Source organism: Condylura cristata, unplaced genomic scaffold (assembly GCF_000260355.1).
Source record: "Condylura cristata isolate star-nosed mole 26May11 unplaced genomic scaffold, ConCri1.0 scaffold00006, whole genome shotgun sequence".
Lineage (NCBI taxonomy): Eukaryota > Metazoa > Chordata > Mammalia > Eulipotyphla > Talpidae > Condylura > Condylura cristata.
Window position 1 is genome coordinate 51,475,596 of NW_004567107.1, and position 17,840 is coordinate 51,493,435.

A 17,840-nucleotide genomic window follows, 5' to 3' on the forward strand; every position below is an offset into this window, starting at 1 on the left:
TGCATAAAGATATACTGTATGTGTCTCAAGGCCAGTGTAAGTAAGGATTGTGAAACTGGTTCCATGCTTTATTTGTCCTGGTCCCTACCTCCAGGGTCTTGTTCCTCCTCAAGTCCCTTGACCACCCAGGACTTGACTTTCCACTCACCCCAGTGCAATGTCCCCATCCTGAGGCAAATGAGATAATGCTTGTGAACATCTTCTATAAACTAAAAACGTCATATATAATGAATACTATTATCATCATCATCTCATCTTCTTAGGGCCAAATTTTCTGTACCTTCCAAGTTGCCATCTCACTAAGAAATGATTCTGTGCTAACTAAAGCCATCATGACAACAGTTAGGCTATCTGCCTCCCCCAACCCCACATCTCTTAATATTCCTAACAAACTCTCATTCCCTGGTTAACACCTAGAGGTACACAGGAGAATGACAGCAATGTGTGTGCTTTAATGTCAGGTTAAAGTCAGGTGGAGTCTTTGTCTCCCCAAGCCTCCAAATCACATACCAAACTGGCAGCCAATGCTTTGTACACAACACAGGGTAGCATGGGGAATAAACAAAGCTGGCAAAGCAAAAATAATATTCTTGAAGGGTGATCATTTCTCCTGGTATTATCCCCATAGGAAACTTCAAAAATCACTTCAGATTCTACCTTCTCAAACTGTGATCTCTTTTAGCAAGAAAGAGTACTTCATGTCCAGTGTAGTCTTTTTGGATCCTGGGGTCTCCCAAGATGCTGTTTTCAACATTTACCCTTCAAGGGTCATAAGAAGGCAGATGGCTATAAAAACATTTCAGAGGCAAAGTACATAGTGCAAAATGAGTCATGACACAGTGCCAAAAATGACAAAAAAAAAAAAAAAGCAAGGAGGTTGAAGTAGTGGGCCTCCCATACGTCTTAAGTAACCCTTACCGGATCAGAAGAGCCACTGACACCAGGAAGGGGCACAAGGCTGGAAGACCAGGTGCTGTGGAGGTCAAATCTATAATATCTGCATGTTTTAGAAAGTAAAAGTTTACTGTTTATATAAGCAAGGAGTTAACAGAGGTTACAGGTCTTCCTTTAATTTGGAAGAAGAGCAATAAAGTGCCCAGACAACCAAGAAAACATCAAACCTACATATTAAGTTTGAAAAAACTCCTATTAAACTCAGGTGAACACCAATCTCAGGTTTGATTTTCACAAACCCATCATTTGCCTCAAAGAGCCCTCCTTTTTAGTAAGGCTCCAGTAAGTCCTCATTGTAGGGAGTGTTGAGTTCAAAAAGATGCAAGCATAGCAACACTAGGTAACAGGTCACTTCCATATGCTGCATCACTAGTCTGATGTCAGCCTGCTGGGTCACAGCTCCTTTCGTAATAAGCCTGCTGAAAAGAACCATTTTAACCAGAGGAGAAACCACTACCAGGCTCTTCTCCACCACTCTCCCTAACACACACTTTGGCCACTACACATGTGCACTCTGAACAACTCCTGTTTTAATATACCATTATCTGCCTATCAATGCAGGAATGTAAAAGTGCATGCACCCACATGCCATTTTCTTTAGTATTCTAAATGTATTTCTGGAGGGTTCCTCATTTACTGACTTTTTCCTGATTTATGATCACCAGAGATTTCGTGTATTCTTGAAAAATTTCTTTCTTACATGGCATTCCAGGGGTCAAAAGGGAGACAAGTTTGCCAAGGTTGTCCTCTCCCCAATCCCTCCAAGAGCTGGGCCAAGACACCAGCTTCCAGGCCCTTCCCCTACCTGAAGGATGTACCCCCGGACATAGTCGCGCAGAGTCCAGCCCAGACCATGCAGGATGTGCAGCACCTCCTCTTGCTTCAGGACACTGAAGAGTCGGTCTAGCAGGATCTTTAGCCGCACAGGCACTGCCTGTGTCCCATAGAGCATCAAGCTGCTGATGTCAAATACCACGTTGGACTGCACAATCTCCACTTGGGTGGGGTGGTACAGGTGCTGTGTGCTGAGCTTATCCAAGGCTGTGGTGGTTCCCCCAGAGTTCCAAGAGTAGGAAGCAATACAAACATAAAGGGAAAAGACAGAGAAAATAAAACAAGTTAATGGGAATTATCAAGACTTCATTTCTAAGGATGGATGAAAAAAACCACAGGTATTTAAGCAAGACTCTGAAATGTAAATAGTCCTCTTCCCACCTCCTCTCTGCTTTGTGTGTGTGTTTTTTTAAATTCCAAGTGTTTATAAATTGCAGACTACAGCAAATCCAAAACACATTCAACTTTCAGAAGGAGAGCCACGGAGGAGGTTTCTAAATGAATGTGGCTGGCTCTAAAAACCAGACTAATTAATTTGCTAATTGAACTATGGCTCAACCTAAGTACAATGATGTTCCCCTCCAACACCTAAGACAAAACTAACAATTCCCAACTCATGCCCTAAAAACAGACTCATCCAATATCATTTTAAAAATAAGATTCATTCTTTATAATATTTGGGTAGTTTAAGAAGAGGAACATGTCCTTTATACTACATAGGTAAGAGATTAAATTTAGAGTATATAAGGAAAGCTAACATTTGTGTGGCAAGGGAGATTATCCCAAGAATTCATTCTTCCAATTTTCATTTTGTTGTTCTCAACATGTTCCCTAAAAGATATTCATGACAAACAAAAAGAAATTCAAGTCATATTTAGTCACTATAATTAACAGTTATGACAAGGTTTAGTAAATAAATGGAAATAAAGAGGAATGGCTAAAAACAAAGTTTTATAAGTTTTTCAGCTGTTATTTCAGTATCTAACACTGAGGATAACTATTTTCAGAGTAAATACTTTAAATGAAACTAATAGTTCAACAATCAGGCCTTTTACTTCTCAAGAAGTTAACACCTGTGGCCTAGATCTGAAAAACCAAGATAAAATTATTAATTCTACTTTCCATCTTGATCCAAGTTACTGGGAATCTTACTGCAAATAATGCAATCACATTTTCCCTCAGTTCCTCTAAAGTGAATAATTAAGATTGTCTTATCTATGGGGCTCAAGGAGATACTGCAAAGATTGAGATAATGAAGGATAAGTGCTTTGAACTCCTTATGAGAACACAAAAGCATTAGATCAACTTTCAGAATTATACACATTTGACCTTCCATAGATTAAAACAGATAAACATGTAAGTCTGAAAGATGGTTATCTACTCTCCAGTCCGGCAAATGCCTTTGGACAATAGCATTCAAGCTATAATCTTAACTAAACCTGACAGGACCCAAGGTTTCAGAAAGTTCTAGACCTTTCCACAACTCTTCCCAGCACCTTCTTCTGTACATTTGTGCTCTGATCAACTCTTGGTTCAATAAACCAGTATCTGCATATTAATGTAGGTATTTAAAGGTGCACACCCACGTACTTTTTTTTTTTTTTAAGTATTTCAAATGTATTTTTTTCAGGGCTCTTCCTCCACTCTCATTTCCTCTGGACTTGTGGTCACCAGAGAGTTCATGTACTCTTGATAAATTGCTTTCTTACATCCACAGTGTAAAGGCCCTTATCATTTACCCGCTGGCTTCATTCAACACATTTACTCTCAGGAATACTTTGTCAAAGAGTTCGGGTTTCCTCATACTTCATTTCTTGCAGCTGATTTGTCTGATCTTTTCTATTCTAGTGGTTAAGTCAACTTTGAATAAATAGCCTTAAAAATTAATTTAATGTTTGGGAAAGATAAGGGAATCACAAGCCTAGGGATTGAAGTCTTCTTTCATTCCACAGGGCATTTAGACTGCAGGAATGCAGGAAAGTGGTATTATTATCCGTGTTCCTCTTCAAGTACAGCTTAACTACTCAGACTTCTGGTGAGTGGCTGCTCTGCTTATCCAGTGAGCAAGTCAGGGAAAATCTATTCCTCTTCCATTTTGCTTCATTAACCCACCTGGATCCATATCACAAACTTCCTCACAAAGTACAATGACACAAAACAAACAAACATTAAACCAAGAGGTTTTAGTAGAAGGGAAACAAAGTAACATCAAATTCTGATTTTTTTTTTTTTTGTCAATATATTTAGCACCTTGCTTCTCTGCATTAAGGATATGCAGATGTCTGTACAAATGTGTTTAAGGATGAGTTGGGAAGCTATGTCCTCTTCTTATACTACTTAAAAGGGATGGTGATTTTAGAAGACAAAGAAGACTGAACTGCAGTGGGTTAAACAACAAAGTGAGGTTGCTAGGGGAACTCAAAGAGCAAAAGTGGAAAAGGTAAAGGCAAAAATATTTCTTGAGATACAAATTTTAGAATATCAGAGAGAGAACTGTAAGCATATTACATGACTTAAATTAATGGGTGTGTCAGTGTTCCAGTAAAACTTTATTTTCACAAATGGTCCACTACTCATATTTTGGCGGTGATAAGAAGAGTGGAAAGGTGTACCAGATATTTAAAAGTCAACAATTACCTGAACCCAAACCAGATTTTTTTTTTTTTTTAAAGATTTATTTATTTGTACATACAGAACTGGGGTACAGGCCAGAGGCTCAGGGGCGGTGAGAGGCTTCACCAGAGACAGAGTGGGGAGCAGAACAGGCAGATCAACGAAGTACACTGCTGAGGGGAGCAGCGGGCGGGTCAGGAGAGGTCTGCCACGCCATGTGGTCTCCTCCGGGGCAGGCGGGATTTGAACTCATGCGGAAGTGGCGTTAGCTTCTCAGTGCAGTGCTTTAACCCGCTGCGCCACCAGGGAGGGCCCAAACCAGATATTTAAAAGTCAAACAATTACCTGAACCCAAGCATAAAAATATTAAAATTTCTCAGCCTTAAGATATGGACTGCAAACTGCAACATAAACAGTTCATATTATGATTTTTCAAATTTTCCTGAATGTATCAAAATCATCTACTTTTCAAGGTAATTGAAGCAGTAATTAAGTATGCAAAAGAAAGAAAAAGTCTAGGACCAGATGGTTTTAGTAGTGAGTTCTGCCAAACCTCCAAAGAGAAACTAATACCTACACTTTTCAAACTGTTCAAAAATAAATAAATAAACCAGAAGGAATGGTTCCAATCAACAGTACTTTGATAACAAAAGCAAAGCATTACAAACAAAAACCTACAAATCAGTATCACCACAAAAGCAAAAATTCTCAACAAAGTCTTAGCAAACCAAATACAACAATATGTTAAAAGAATTATACATTGTGACAAAGGAAGATCTATTCCAGGATGTAAAGATAGTTAAATATATGCAAATGAATTAATTGGCCATATCAACAACATATAAAAATCATGGGATAGCAACAGATATACAGTAGACATTTGACAAAATTCAGTTATCCATCCATGATTAAAAAAAGAAAAGAAAAGCTCTTAGCAAAACAGGGACAGAAGGAACATTCCTCACCATAATAAAGGCCACATATGCCAGACCCTCAGCTATCAAGGTATCAGTGGTAAAAAATTGAAAACTTTTCTGCTAAGGTGAAGAACAAGACAAAGATGTCTATTCTCACCACTATTATACAATGTATCATATTTGACATTCTAGCTAGAGCAATTAGACAAGAGAAAGACATAAAAGATACCCAATTTGGAAAAGAAGAAGGAAAACAATCATGTACAAAACCACGATATGTACATTAAAAAACTATTAGAAATAACAAATCAAGTCAGGAAGACTACAAAATCAGCACATAAGTGCATTACACTCCTTTACGTAACTAATGAAGAAATCAAGAAAACAATCCCATTTACAGTTGTATCAAAAATTACTAAGTACCTAGGAATAAATCTAACAAAGGAGGTGAAAGACCTATTCAATGATGACTATTAGATACTATTAAAATAAATGGAATGCATGAAGAAAGATATTTTATGTTTACAGCTTGGGAGAATCAATACGGTTAAAATATCCATCTTACAGGCCCTCTCTGGTGGCTCAGCGGGCTAAAACGCAGCACTATGAAGCTAAAGCCACTTCAGCATGAGTTTGATTCCCACACTGAAGGTGATCCACATAGCACGGCAGATCTCTCCTGACCTGCCCACTGCTCCCCTCAGCAGTGTATTCTTCAACACTGCCTGTTCTTCTCTCCACTCTGTCTCTGGTGAATCCTCTCACCGCTCCTGCTCCTCTGGGCCTGTACCCCAGTTCTGTATGCATACATAAATAAATCTTTAAAAAAAAGTATCCATCTTACTGAAAGCAATATATAGATTACAATACAATCCCTATCAATGTTTCAATGGAATTCTTCAAATACAGGAAGCATTACTGAAATTCATATGAAACCACAAAGACCTCAAATAGCCAAAGCAATTTCGACAAGAAAGAAGAGGAATAGAGGTATCATGCACTCAGATTTCAAGCTATAGTGCAAAATTATAGTAATCAAACAGTACAGTACTGGAACTAGAAGCATAAACTAATGGAATAGAATTGAGAGTCCAGAAATACAACCACATTTATATGGATTGTTAATCTATGACAAACAAGCCAAGAGTACACAATGGAGAAAGGATTCTTCAACAAATGTTGGGGAGAAAACTGGGAAGCCATATGCAAAAGAGTAAAGATAGACCATTAAGTTATATTATGCACAAAAATCAAATCAAAATGCATAAAAGATTTGGATGGATGAGTGTAAAGGAAACCACAGGCAAAATACTCCACAACACAGGCTTCAGAGATGTCTTTGTTTATTCATCTTCAGCAGCAAGGAAAATAAAAGAATTTTAAAAAATGGGACTATATCAAGCTAAAAATCATCTGCATAATTAAAGAAAATGTTACTAAGACAAAAGACACCCTACTAAATGGGAGAAAATATTTGCAAACCATACATTTGACAAGAAACTGATTAAAGGTCCATGCTCACACCACTCAACAGCCAGCAAACAAAAAACCTAATCAAAAAATGGGCAGAATAGCTAAACAGCACTTCTCTAATGAAGACATATATTTTGGTCAAGAGGCACATAAAAAAATGTTCATCATTACGTACTGTCAGAAAAATGCAAGTGAAAGACCACACTGAGATATCCAACACACACCTATGAGAATGGCCATTATAAAAGCCCAGAAACAAAGTGTCGGTGAGGATATGGGAAAGAAGGAACCCTCTATGGAAAATAGTATAGTGATTTCTTAAAAGATTAAATGAGTATATAATCAAGCAATTCGATTCCCAAGTATCTGCCTACAGATAACAGAAAAACTAATTCAGAGGTAAATATGGGCACCTATGTTCACTCAGTAAGCCAGCTTATTCAGTGCTACAATGAGTAACTTAAGTGCCCAAACATAGATAAGTGGATCAGGAATATGTATTGTGTGCGTGTGCTTGTATATATGTATTGGGTTGTCAGAAAAATCATGACAGAAAACATTCTGTTTTTCAAAGATATAATGTATCATAACTTTCCCAACAATCCAATATATGCATTCACAATGGAACATGACTCAGCTATGAAAAAGATAAAAACTCTTGCAATATGAATAGAGAAGAAAGGCTTACACTGAGCAAAGTAAAAGGAAAGGAAAATACCAGATGGTATCACTTATATGTGAAATACAGATAAATAAAGCAAAGTGTCTGATAAAGCCAAACTAGGAATGAACCCTTGAAAGCTGAAAGCTGAAGAACTGCAGTTCCCAGAGGAGGAAGGCAAAATTCTAAGGGAACACAATTGGACTATGATGGTGGACTAAATACTGGTGGTAGTTGAGTGTGCTAACAACTGAAAGGGGAGAACTTATAAAACATAATGATATAAACCAATGTTACCTCAAAAAAATAAAAGATGTGTGTGTGTGTGTGTGTTGGAATACTATTCAGCTATTTTAAAAAAAAAGGTGAATTCTTGCCATTTGCAACAACAGTGGCGGGATTAGAGGGGATTATGCTAAGTAAAGTAAGTCAGGAGAAAGACAAAAATCAGATAATTTTACTCATGTGGAACAAAGAAAGAAAACAAAGTAATTAATAATACAGTGGCACAAATACAACTGTAGAATTGAGGCTACCAGAAGGAAAAGGAAGCTGGTAGTAGAAACAAGGCGGGAGCCAATGGTCTATGGCAAAGAATTGTGGGTGTTTGATAGTGAGTTTGGTGTGGTGACATACATCTGAGGAGGTAGGAATATATTCCCCTAAATCTTTTCCAGTGTTGGAAAACAATCTTACTTCAAAAACATTTCTTTCTGCCATTTTATTGCTGAATCACATTGAATCACCAATTTATGACAACTTTTAGGAGAACCTCCATGTGAACAAAGGTTAACTAGTGATTTTTATAGTGTAATAATATCAGTAAACTGAGATTTCCTAACCTGCATCTGAAAGCGTATTGACCAAGAGAACAGATGGATACCTAACTAGCTGGGGTAGGTATTCAGCTGAATACTGTATAACTGCAAAGCTACTATTAGCAGTTCAATTAAAAGTAATTCAGTGCCAGGTCACATGCAATTTACAACTTCTCAGATTACTGGAATAAGGGTCTTCTTAATCTGACAATTTATAAAAAATTTTAAAAGGGTGATAGAAGTTTTTAAGAACAGAAATGAAAATCATATAGTAAGTGAAAAGGAAGTAACCATTTATGTATTAATGAAATATCAGGCATCATTCTAGGAAGTTACAATGATCTCATTAATCCTTTCTAAAAAAATTAAAAATACACAGTGTTGCTATTATTGCTTAAATGTAGATTACTGGCTCAGTGGGGGTTAAGTAATTGTCCAACGGTCACTTAACTATTTCTTCAAAAACATTTGCTTCCACCACATGTTGAGATAAATAGTCAATAAGAAACTCTGGAAACCTGCAAATCTTTATCATATTGGAAATCCCAAACTCCCAGCAATCTGGGCTTCTTGCCCATTACTCTGCTGAAGTAAGCATTTCAAAGGTCACCAACACCTCCCTTAATATAAAATCCGGTAACTATTTTCCTTCATTATTCTCCATGATCTTTCTGCAGCAGCTGACCTTATTGATCACCACTCCTAAAATACTCTTCTCTTTCATTCATACCTACATTCATTTATGTACTTATATAACTTATCATTGAGGTAGTTGATACATGCAGATGCAAAATTATGTTGTGGTCTCCACTGTGAAAATTAGACAAATGTAATTAGTATAAATGTTATTAAGCAGATTTGATTGAGTACTGTGACACAGAAGAGAGGCAATTCCGCTGGGAAGGCATAGACTTATGAGATAAGTAGGAATTCAGCCAGTGTCAAAGGAGAATGAACTTAGGTAGTTTCATAAGCCAGTGGTTCTCAAATATTATGACCAGCAGGATTAGTAAGAAGACTGGTTAAAGCACAGACTGCTGAGACACCTTTCCCAGAACTTCTGGAACCAAAGTCTGCATTTTTAGCAAACCTTTGTAAGATATTGGTGCTGCTGGCCAGGCAACATACTTTGAGAACTATTGAACTAATGGAGTATATTTAAGAGAACTGTATATTCAAAGAATGTGCAACACTTAAAGTAAGATAATTGGAGAAAAGTCAGATGTGATGACTTAACATTGAAAGCAAAAGTTTGTGGAACACTTTTAACTTCATTTTCTTGTTAATAGGCTATAGAAAAATAGTAAACATCTTTTAATGAAAACAATTTATAATTTTAAATATAAAACTCAAACAAAAATCCAGAAGTTTAATAAAAGCAATGGTTGTTGTCTTGAAGGACATGGTACGTGTAGCAGTAACAGCCAGTGACTAAAGTGCTGAGGGAAACACAGTCACAGAGCCTCAGCCCCATAAAGAAACGCTGAGAAAGTGGCTGGTTGTATTTACCAAATTATCAAAGATGAATGACATATACCTGCATACATAAGCTGCAATGAGAATCAAATAGTAAGTATACACACACACAGAGTGACCAGAACCTGGTATTTGGGTCTACAATAAAATATTCAGAAGTAGGTATTCAGAATATAGGTATGTAGGTATCAGTTATAGTGAAGTAATAACTGATACCTCGTACCCTGCCACCTATTTTAATAATATAACAGTCTTCATAAAATATATCCTGTGAGGACAAAGCAAAGGAGCCCTAAATGAAATATGGCTTTTTCCCCTGACTTACTCAAAATTAAGCGATTCTTTTCAGCTATTTCAGATACTAGCTTCTGGGAGGTATCATCACCTAGGAAGAAAATATCCCTGAACACATGTAAGTGATGCCCACACTTTTAAATTCAGTTTGAATCTTTTCTTGGACCTATAGAAATTGTAAACTGAATAAAACATGTGGATCTAAATTTTTTATAATTTCTTTTAAAATATGTTTGTCATTTAATAAGGTAGTTACAACCTTTTACTAAATAATAAAATATTTCCATTCTCATTATAATTTGCATTTATACAATTTTTAACATTTTCCACACCTTCTTTAGCACCACACTCTAACCAAATGAACTGGCCTGCCTCTTTTCCACATTTTCTCAACAATAAAATTAACAAATAATTTTATAAACTAAATACCACAATACTTAATTTTTAGCAGTATGTATCTTTCTTCTTAAATACAAAAAAAAGTTTGATCATGAGAACTAGCAAAAATAAATGTTTTTATAATACATCTACTTTGACTCACATCTAATTTGTTCCTGAAGTCAACATGCATGGAACCACATTTATCAAAGCAGTAATGTGACTTTAATAATCCTCATTCCATAAAAATCTTATAAAGTATAACACTAATTAATAATAAACAATATTTTATTGTAAATAAATTAGTTCTACCTTTTATTCTAGACTTGTAGTAATACATTCTATGGAAAGTAGACTATAAGCTACTTGCCTATGAGTTTGGCAAGCTACTTTGCATATGAAAATGTTAGGAAAGCTCTTCATTTTCAAATTTCTATTGGAATTATTCAGTCAAGAGCTGAAAACCTGCTATCTTAACTCAAGAAGAAATGAGAGGAAAACATAATCAAGACCAAGGATAGAAGCACTGGAGATAAACAAATGCACAGATGCTTAAAGTAAAGATAGTGCAGTGATACAGGATGACTGAGATTTTTCAAGCATGAGAAATCTGAAAAGAAAATCAACTGAAATGCAAAGAGAAGATCAAGATTCCAGAGGGGCCACCTCTCCACCTATGATCATCTGCCTCAAACATCCAACTATTTACACTATGCAGGTACCGCTACGCCAGAAGTTGAGAGCCACTTAAGTTCCATGCTCTCTACTACAGATATGTACAAGATCATTTTGTGAAAGCAGAACTGAGAAATTAGGCTAAAATGCTTAAAATCTTGCTATTTTTCTAATTGAATATGTCACAGGTGCTCATTGAAAAAGTATAAAACCAAGAAAAAGGCAAGCAGAAAGATATTCATCTATAATCCCACCACTCAAAGGCAACTAACATCCATATGCTGATTAAATTGCACCTAGGATTTTTATTTTTTTAAATGTATAATTTTGTATTGTTTTGATCACACTGTAGACATAAATTCCTATTTTTTATCATCAAATGTAATACAGCAATAACCTTCAAAATGATCTCTAAGTACTTAATAGTTATAAATTTTCCCACTGCTGTTTCTCCTGGATTAATCCTTCCTTTTTGGCTTAATTTATGCCACATTAGAACACCAGACTTTTATAATTCCAGTACTGCAAGTGACTTCTGGCTGGTCTGGTTTCTCTTTCTTCTCTTTAACTAATACAACCTTCTCCCTCTTCGAACACACAAACTCCTTACTCTGGGCCAAAGGATCTTAGACTACAATCCCTATTAGTAACTCTGTTAGAGGGAACACTATTTTAATCATTAAGTTATATATTTCAAACATGCCTGGCACCTAAATATTTGATAACTAATTGAATATTTCCAGATTCTCAACTATGGTTGAGAGATTTAGTGAAGGATCCTTGTTCACTATAACACGCACACACAAACTATCATCCCTTTATAGTTAACCAACTAGTAAGAAAAACAGAATTTTTACAAATACACAATAACAGAGAAAACAGAAACTGGGTTTGTGACAGGAGAACATGATCTAAATGGGGCTGGGATAACTTTTTTCAAAAAAGCTTTAGTTTCCAATACTGTTCCTAAGACCCTTTTCTCATCTTTATTATTATTATTATTATTATTATTATTATTATTATTTTTGACAATCTTTTTCTGCCAGCTACAATTCAAGGTCTTTTTCCATGCAATCTGAAGAGGTGCCCTCGTCTATGAGCAAACTGTCTTAACAAAAGATGGTACTTGCTGGTGTCAATCATGTAGGGCTCAAAATACATTGCCTATTTTCTTGCCTCATATTGCTGAATGGATGAACACAACTCATATACCTAAACTGGGAAAAGGCCATTACCATATTTGCACTGATGGGCTGAAGGTATGTATCATTCCACTGTGCTACCCAATTCTTAATTTCATCCACGTCCCTTTTCTCCAATACCCTCTTTACACTTCTTTACAACAGAGTGGTAGGGAATTAGGCCAATTTAAAGAAGGAGGTGGGGCAGCTAGCTAGGTAGGAATTTAAATTACACTTTGCATAATATCCCTTACCTACCACTTCAAGCATTATTGTGGGGAATCCAATGCATTTCTAGGTAAAAACAGTATGAAGTCTAGTATTGCTAAACAAAGTGAACTTAATATCACAGTTATAAACTGAATCACAAACAAAAACTAGACATGTGATCAATATGTTAAGATTTACGGTCTCTTAGCTAGAGAAAAAGGGCTAGCATACACTTCACAAAGGAGTCAGAGAACAATCACGTAGGAATATTATAAGAATTGTATCTACCAAAGAGAGATTATTTTTCTTCTGCAAAATGCCTGACGGAGAAAAAGTGAACAAAAATAACCTTACTTTTGGTAGTATGCAGAATTTTATCTAGACAAGGAAAAAACTGGGAAGTCCTTTAATTGCATGATATGGAGGTTAGTTTAAAAAAGAAAAAAAAAACTCACAAACAAGAGCTCTTAAACTGTGAATAGGCTAATGAAGAGAATAATTTGCTCAGTATTTTTTTTAATACCCGAAACAGAAGCTTAAACTGTTAATTATCTATAAAAACAAAGGAGAAATAGAGGCTTGGATACAGCTTCAATAAATAATTTGACAGGATCTATAGTTTTTCAGAGGGAGGTAGTAGTTAAACCGTAAGACCCAAAATGACATATAAGTTTGTATAAGGGAAATTCATTTCTATTGAGAACAGAATCACCATAAGGACAACTGGCAAAATTTTTGTGGGTTCATTAATATGTGTTGCGTAAATGTAAAGACTATAAAATGTAATGCAAAATATGTCATAAATGTAAAGTAACATACACTTTTAACTATTTTTCAACTTAGAGGAAAAGTAATGTCTTTATAAAATTGATTTTCAAATATACAAAATAGTGCTGAAGGTGAATCAGGGTGGTTTCAAAAGAACTCGCATCTATCAAGTGAAATGTGAATAACTATTTATTTCAATTTTTAATAACAGGAATGACTCCCCAAACCTTCAAATAAATTAAAATAAATGTAAACCTGTAATTCTACAGACTTCACTCCTAATATTTTCTGTGAAGGTCACAGAAATAAGAACATATTCAGATACTTTTTTTCCTTAATGTAGGAGAATAAAAGTGCTTTTCACTGATCCTAAAAAATTGGCTCTCAGGGATAGTTTATAGTTCTTAGTTTTCCACAGCTTTTTTTTTTTTTAAAACATAACTTTCTTTAAAAGCCAAATTCAAGTGACTTAGGTGGTTTTCACAGGAATATGCCTGAATATTTCAGGCCATGATGTCCACTAGGCTACATCTAATAGTTATTCAGGCAGAGTAGTGTGGAGTTTACAGTCATTCAATGAAATAAGATGTGAGAGGAGTGGAATAAACTTTCAAAGCCTACTAACTTCACAGAGTAGAACAATTAAAAATTTGTATGAAAGAAATCTAAAAAGAAAGCTTTTATTTTACTAATTTCTAATCTTACTTGAATATTTTTAAAAATTTCAATGCCAATTTGAAACAATTTTATAAGTAGGAAGGAAAACATTAAAAAGACTTATTCTTTCATTTTGGGAGAAATCAAAGTGAGTCTTAATTCACAAGTCCAATTATTTTAAAAACTGTCTCCTGTTTCAATGCCCGTTAGCATTCCAAATTATAACAGCATCAAGTGGTTGACTTTTACTAATGTGGAGTTCTAGAATACTATTTTAATTTTCAAAAGAATTACATGTAGCATGTGTCCTTGAGGGGCTGTTTTATGGAATTCTTTTCACAATTATTCTAAGAAGATGAAATTGTTAGTAATAGAATTTTATTAGCATAATTTTGGGTGTTAGATTTTTAAGTTTTAATTCCTAATAAATACAATATTGTCCTCTTTCTTACTTCAAATAACCAGGCCACAGGCTCAAAATTTATAAGGAGGCTCTTCATTTTTGCTAATATAACCAATAATTTTCAATTATACAATACTTTGTAATATGCACACAATACCCAATATAATATGTCATTTCAGTGTAGGTAGTCCACAAACTTCTACAGGTTTAATGGGATTTGCGTATTTAGAATTTCATCATAAAGGGACCCTTTGGAATCATTAAAACATCAATTCTTTCCCATTATAAGACTCAGCAATATTACCAGGCAAAAGAATAAAGGTGCAAGGCAAAGGCTTAAACTACCTGTAGATTGCAAGCCAGATCCTAATAAAAGCTGTAGCACTTGGGGAGAACATTAATGCAAAGCAATGATGACATTTTAAAAACATTTTTGTGAATGGGATCGATTATGGAAGTAGACAATGTCTGTATTAAAAGAAACTCCTTATGATTTAAAGTAATATTTTTAGATCTGCACATTTTATTCACTACTTTTGGGCGGGGGGAAACTGGGTAATTGGGAGCAAATTAAGTACAAAATAACTCATATTCCATTTAAGTCACAACTTTCTAACTGTAACTGTCAAGGCTGAATTAATTAGGATATTTAATACCAAGAGGATAAAAGCATTGCTTCTATTCTAGAATTTCTTTCTTTTTTAAGGAAAGAAGAAAAGGAATGATACGTAGCTCAAAGAATTGATACCCAAGCCTGGTGATAAAAACTGTCAAGCCCTTATATGGGAATGGTTTATTTTTTTCCTGAACAAATACTGACTCTGTTTTTAAGCTGCAAAAAATTTCATTGAGACCTCCTGATTACATTACATATGTACCTTATGTGAATGTTCTTTGTTAGTTATTTTCTGTCCCTTAATACTTAAAGGATAAATGTGTGAATATGCTTATCCATTACGAATGTGATTCCAGACTAGAGGGAAAGTAGAGGGGGCAAAAGCAGTTCCAGTGAGCCTTCCACCTCCCCCAGCAATGATGCTATAATTTTAATTAGCCCTAGTTGACATACATGTGGCTTTGAGAGTCTGTGGATATGCACACACAAACACCCACAATTAGTCCAGGGTAGAATTTGAGATCCACCTGAGACTATATAGGTAATATTTCACACGAACTGGCATTTCCCCCCCTGTGGCCTTATGCATAATAAAGTGTTCACAACAGAATTTGGAAATCATTAAAGTCTCACTGAAGCACACATGAAAGTAGACTGTCAACGCTCAGTTACTCAGAAGCTTACTCTTTGGCTAGTAGACTAAACAGGTCAGAGGTTTTACAACTTCCCCCTTTCTCGTTCTTACATGGCCTACTTTTGAAGAGATGTCTTTCCTCATGCAACTCCTAATCAGAAGGTGGGGAGGAGAAGAGAAAATAATTTACTCTGCACACTGGACAGTAAGTCCTGGAAGAGATGTGGTAAGTGAATCTACTCACTGAAACCAGGTTTGGGGATTATTATTATTATTACTGCTACTGTTAAATCCAATCTCTAGTCGCCAAGGCTAGCTAAAAGTTGACTACATAAACCCTGCTTTATTTAATTTGTAGATCAATGAATTAAATATATGCTGACTAAATATACCACTGTAAAAGTTAACTACTGAAATGTGCTACTTGAATGGACTATAGAATCCTTTTAATAAATGAACAAAAACAATTCTGTAAGAAAATAATAATACCCTACTCCAAACTGATTAGCTTAAAAGATTTAATTTTCTTGTATTAGCATATATTTCTATAACAATCTCACTAGGAAAGCATTGAACATGCAAAGGATATCTTAGAACTTGTACTTTAAAATCCGTAAGATGTAGCGAAAAAATATTTCAAAACTGAGTGATACAAAAGCTAGCATCTTATTGGAAACATCTAAAAGAAAGAAATGATTATATTCAGTCGTTTTCTTATATGAATGTCACCTTTGTGTCACAAGTATTTTTCATTCCTTCTCACAATAAATCAGCCTGAAATCTCATTTTAAATCTATAATCAATCTTTCCCCCCCCCACCATAATCCCTTAAAACTCTGGGCTATCACACACACCTTTGACACTGATGCGTGTTTTCTTCTAGATTGCTGGATTTGCCTAATGCATATATCAGGTATCAAATTGCACTGCACCCTTGACTGGTGGGATAAAAAGACCTCACATAAAGGTTTTCTCATAAAAAAGGGTTAAAAAGATAGTGTAAGGGAAAGACTAAATGAACCAGTTTTTAAATGCATGCACAGAAAATGCTAAGGACTAGAGCAACACTTGCTGATTTTGCTGTAAATATTATTAATGTGTGACTGAAAAGACATGGCAAACTAAAAGTTACCACTCTATTCCCTACTAGTTGGTTGTTTTACATTTATGATTTCTCAACAAAGCTAAATACCTTTCAGTATATAGGCCACTGAAAAATGAAACTATTTTTTATTATCAAAAATATGTAATAGAACCCAAACTTTCAGAAGTAGTCTCCATAAGTGAGTTGAACAAAGAAACAAAGGGACTATAAGAGTTTAGCTCTTTCAATTGTGGTTACCAGTTTGATAGTGATAACCACCCTAACTACTAATTTGAATATATATATATATATATTAATCAATATAACAGCCACAAAAATAAATCCCAACTTAAGATGTAGCCATTTTTCCTTTATATATTTTACTGTATTTAAATACCAGTAATAGAAAACACTTGCCAAGTTCATTTAGTCTCTGACTGAGGCACACATATGTGATCTCCTAATTTACAGCTTGCACATACAGATGTTCACACTTAGTAAAAGAGCTTCTTAATAGCTTTTTTTAATTAAAAGTGTGTTGATAATAGGTGTTTTAAACATATCCAAACAACACAGCTGAACTGACAAATGCCTGTCTTCAAGCCTCACCATGTCTCACATTGTGGCAAAATTTTATAAGAGAGCCAGGATTATAATTCAGTCATGTGCATATAGAATGTTACCCCAAAAACCTCCAAATGAAATCTTTCATTAATTTTTCTCCCTATGATCTGTTTCCAAGTAGAAAATGTTAGATTGCTACTAGTTTTATGTAGCCGAAAGCAGAATCACACAGCCGTTGCTTGCTGCCTGCAGTTTTTTTCCTTTGCAAAACTTTGAACCCCATCCAGCTTTGACACACTGCCTCTTCAGTTAATAACTATCAAGTTTCCCCTTGTCTCCTGTCTACTTTTCTTTGAGGCAATTGCGCACTCAGCACCCCGAGATAATAACACACATCTATAAGATAAAAGCAATGGCATTAATGTAATTGTCTGCCTCTCTCTCTTTAGCCTAATCTTTTTTTTCCTTCAGTTTTGACTGCCTGTGTGACACCTGTTTTTGTCTCCTCTGATCCTACGACAGGTTTTCCGCTGACAAGGTTTTTGCCTGACAGAGATTCTGCAGACAAGAACATAATAAAATATGAAGAACTGCTTGTCAGAGTTTCTGCCAATGCTCACATGAAATAAA

At 35.3% G+C, this 17,840-nt stretch overlaps 1 protein-coding gene across 3 annotated transcripts in view; it reads right to left on the minus strand.

Moving 5' to 3' along the window:
* Positions 1 to 17,840, minus strand: part of BNC2 (basonuclin 2) — a 395,304-nt gene that overhangs the window by 110,264 nt on the left and 267,200 nt on the right. For all 3 annotated transcript variants that reach the window (XM_012721390.1, XM_012721389.1, XM_012721391.1), the window contains one exon: positions 1,760 to 1,995. In XM_012721390.1, coding sequence (XP_012576844.1) covers positions 1,760 to 1,995 — 236 coding nt within the window. The remainder of the gene's footprint in view (positions 1 to 1,759; positions 1,996 to 17,840) is intronic.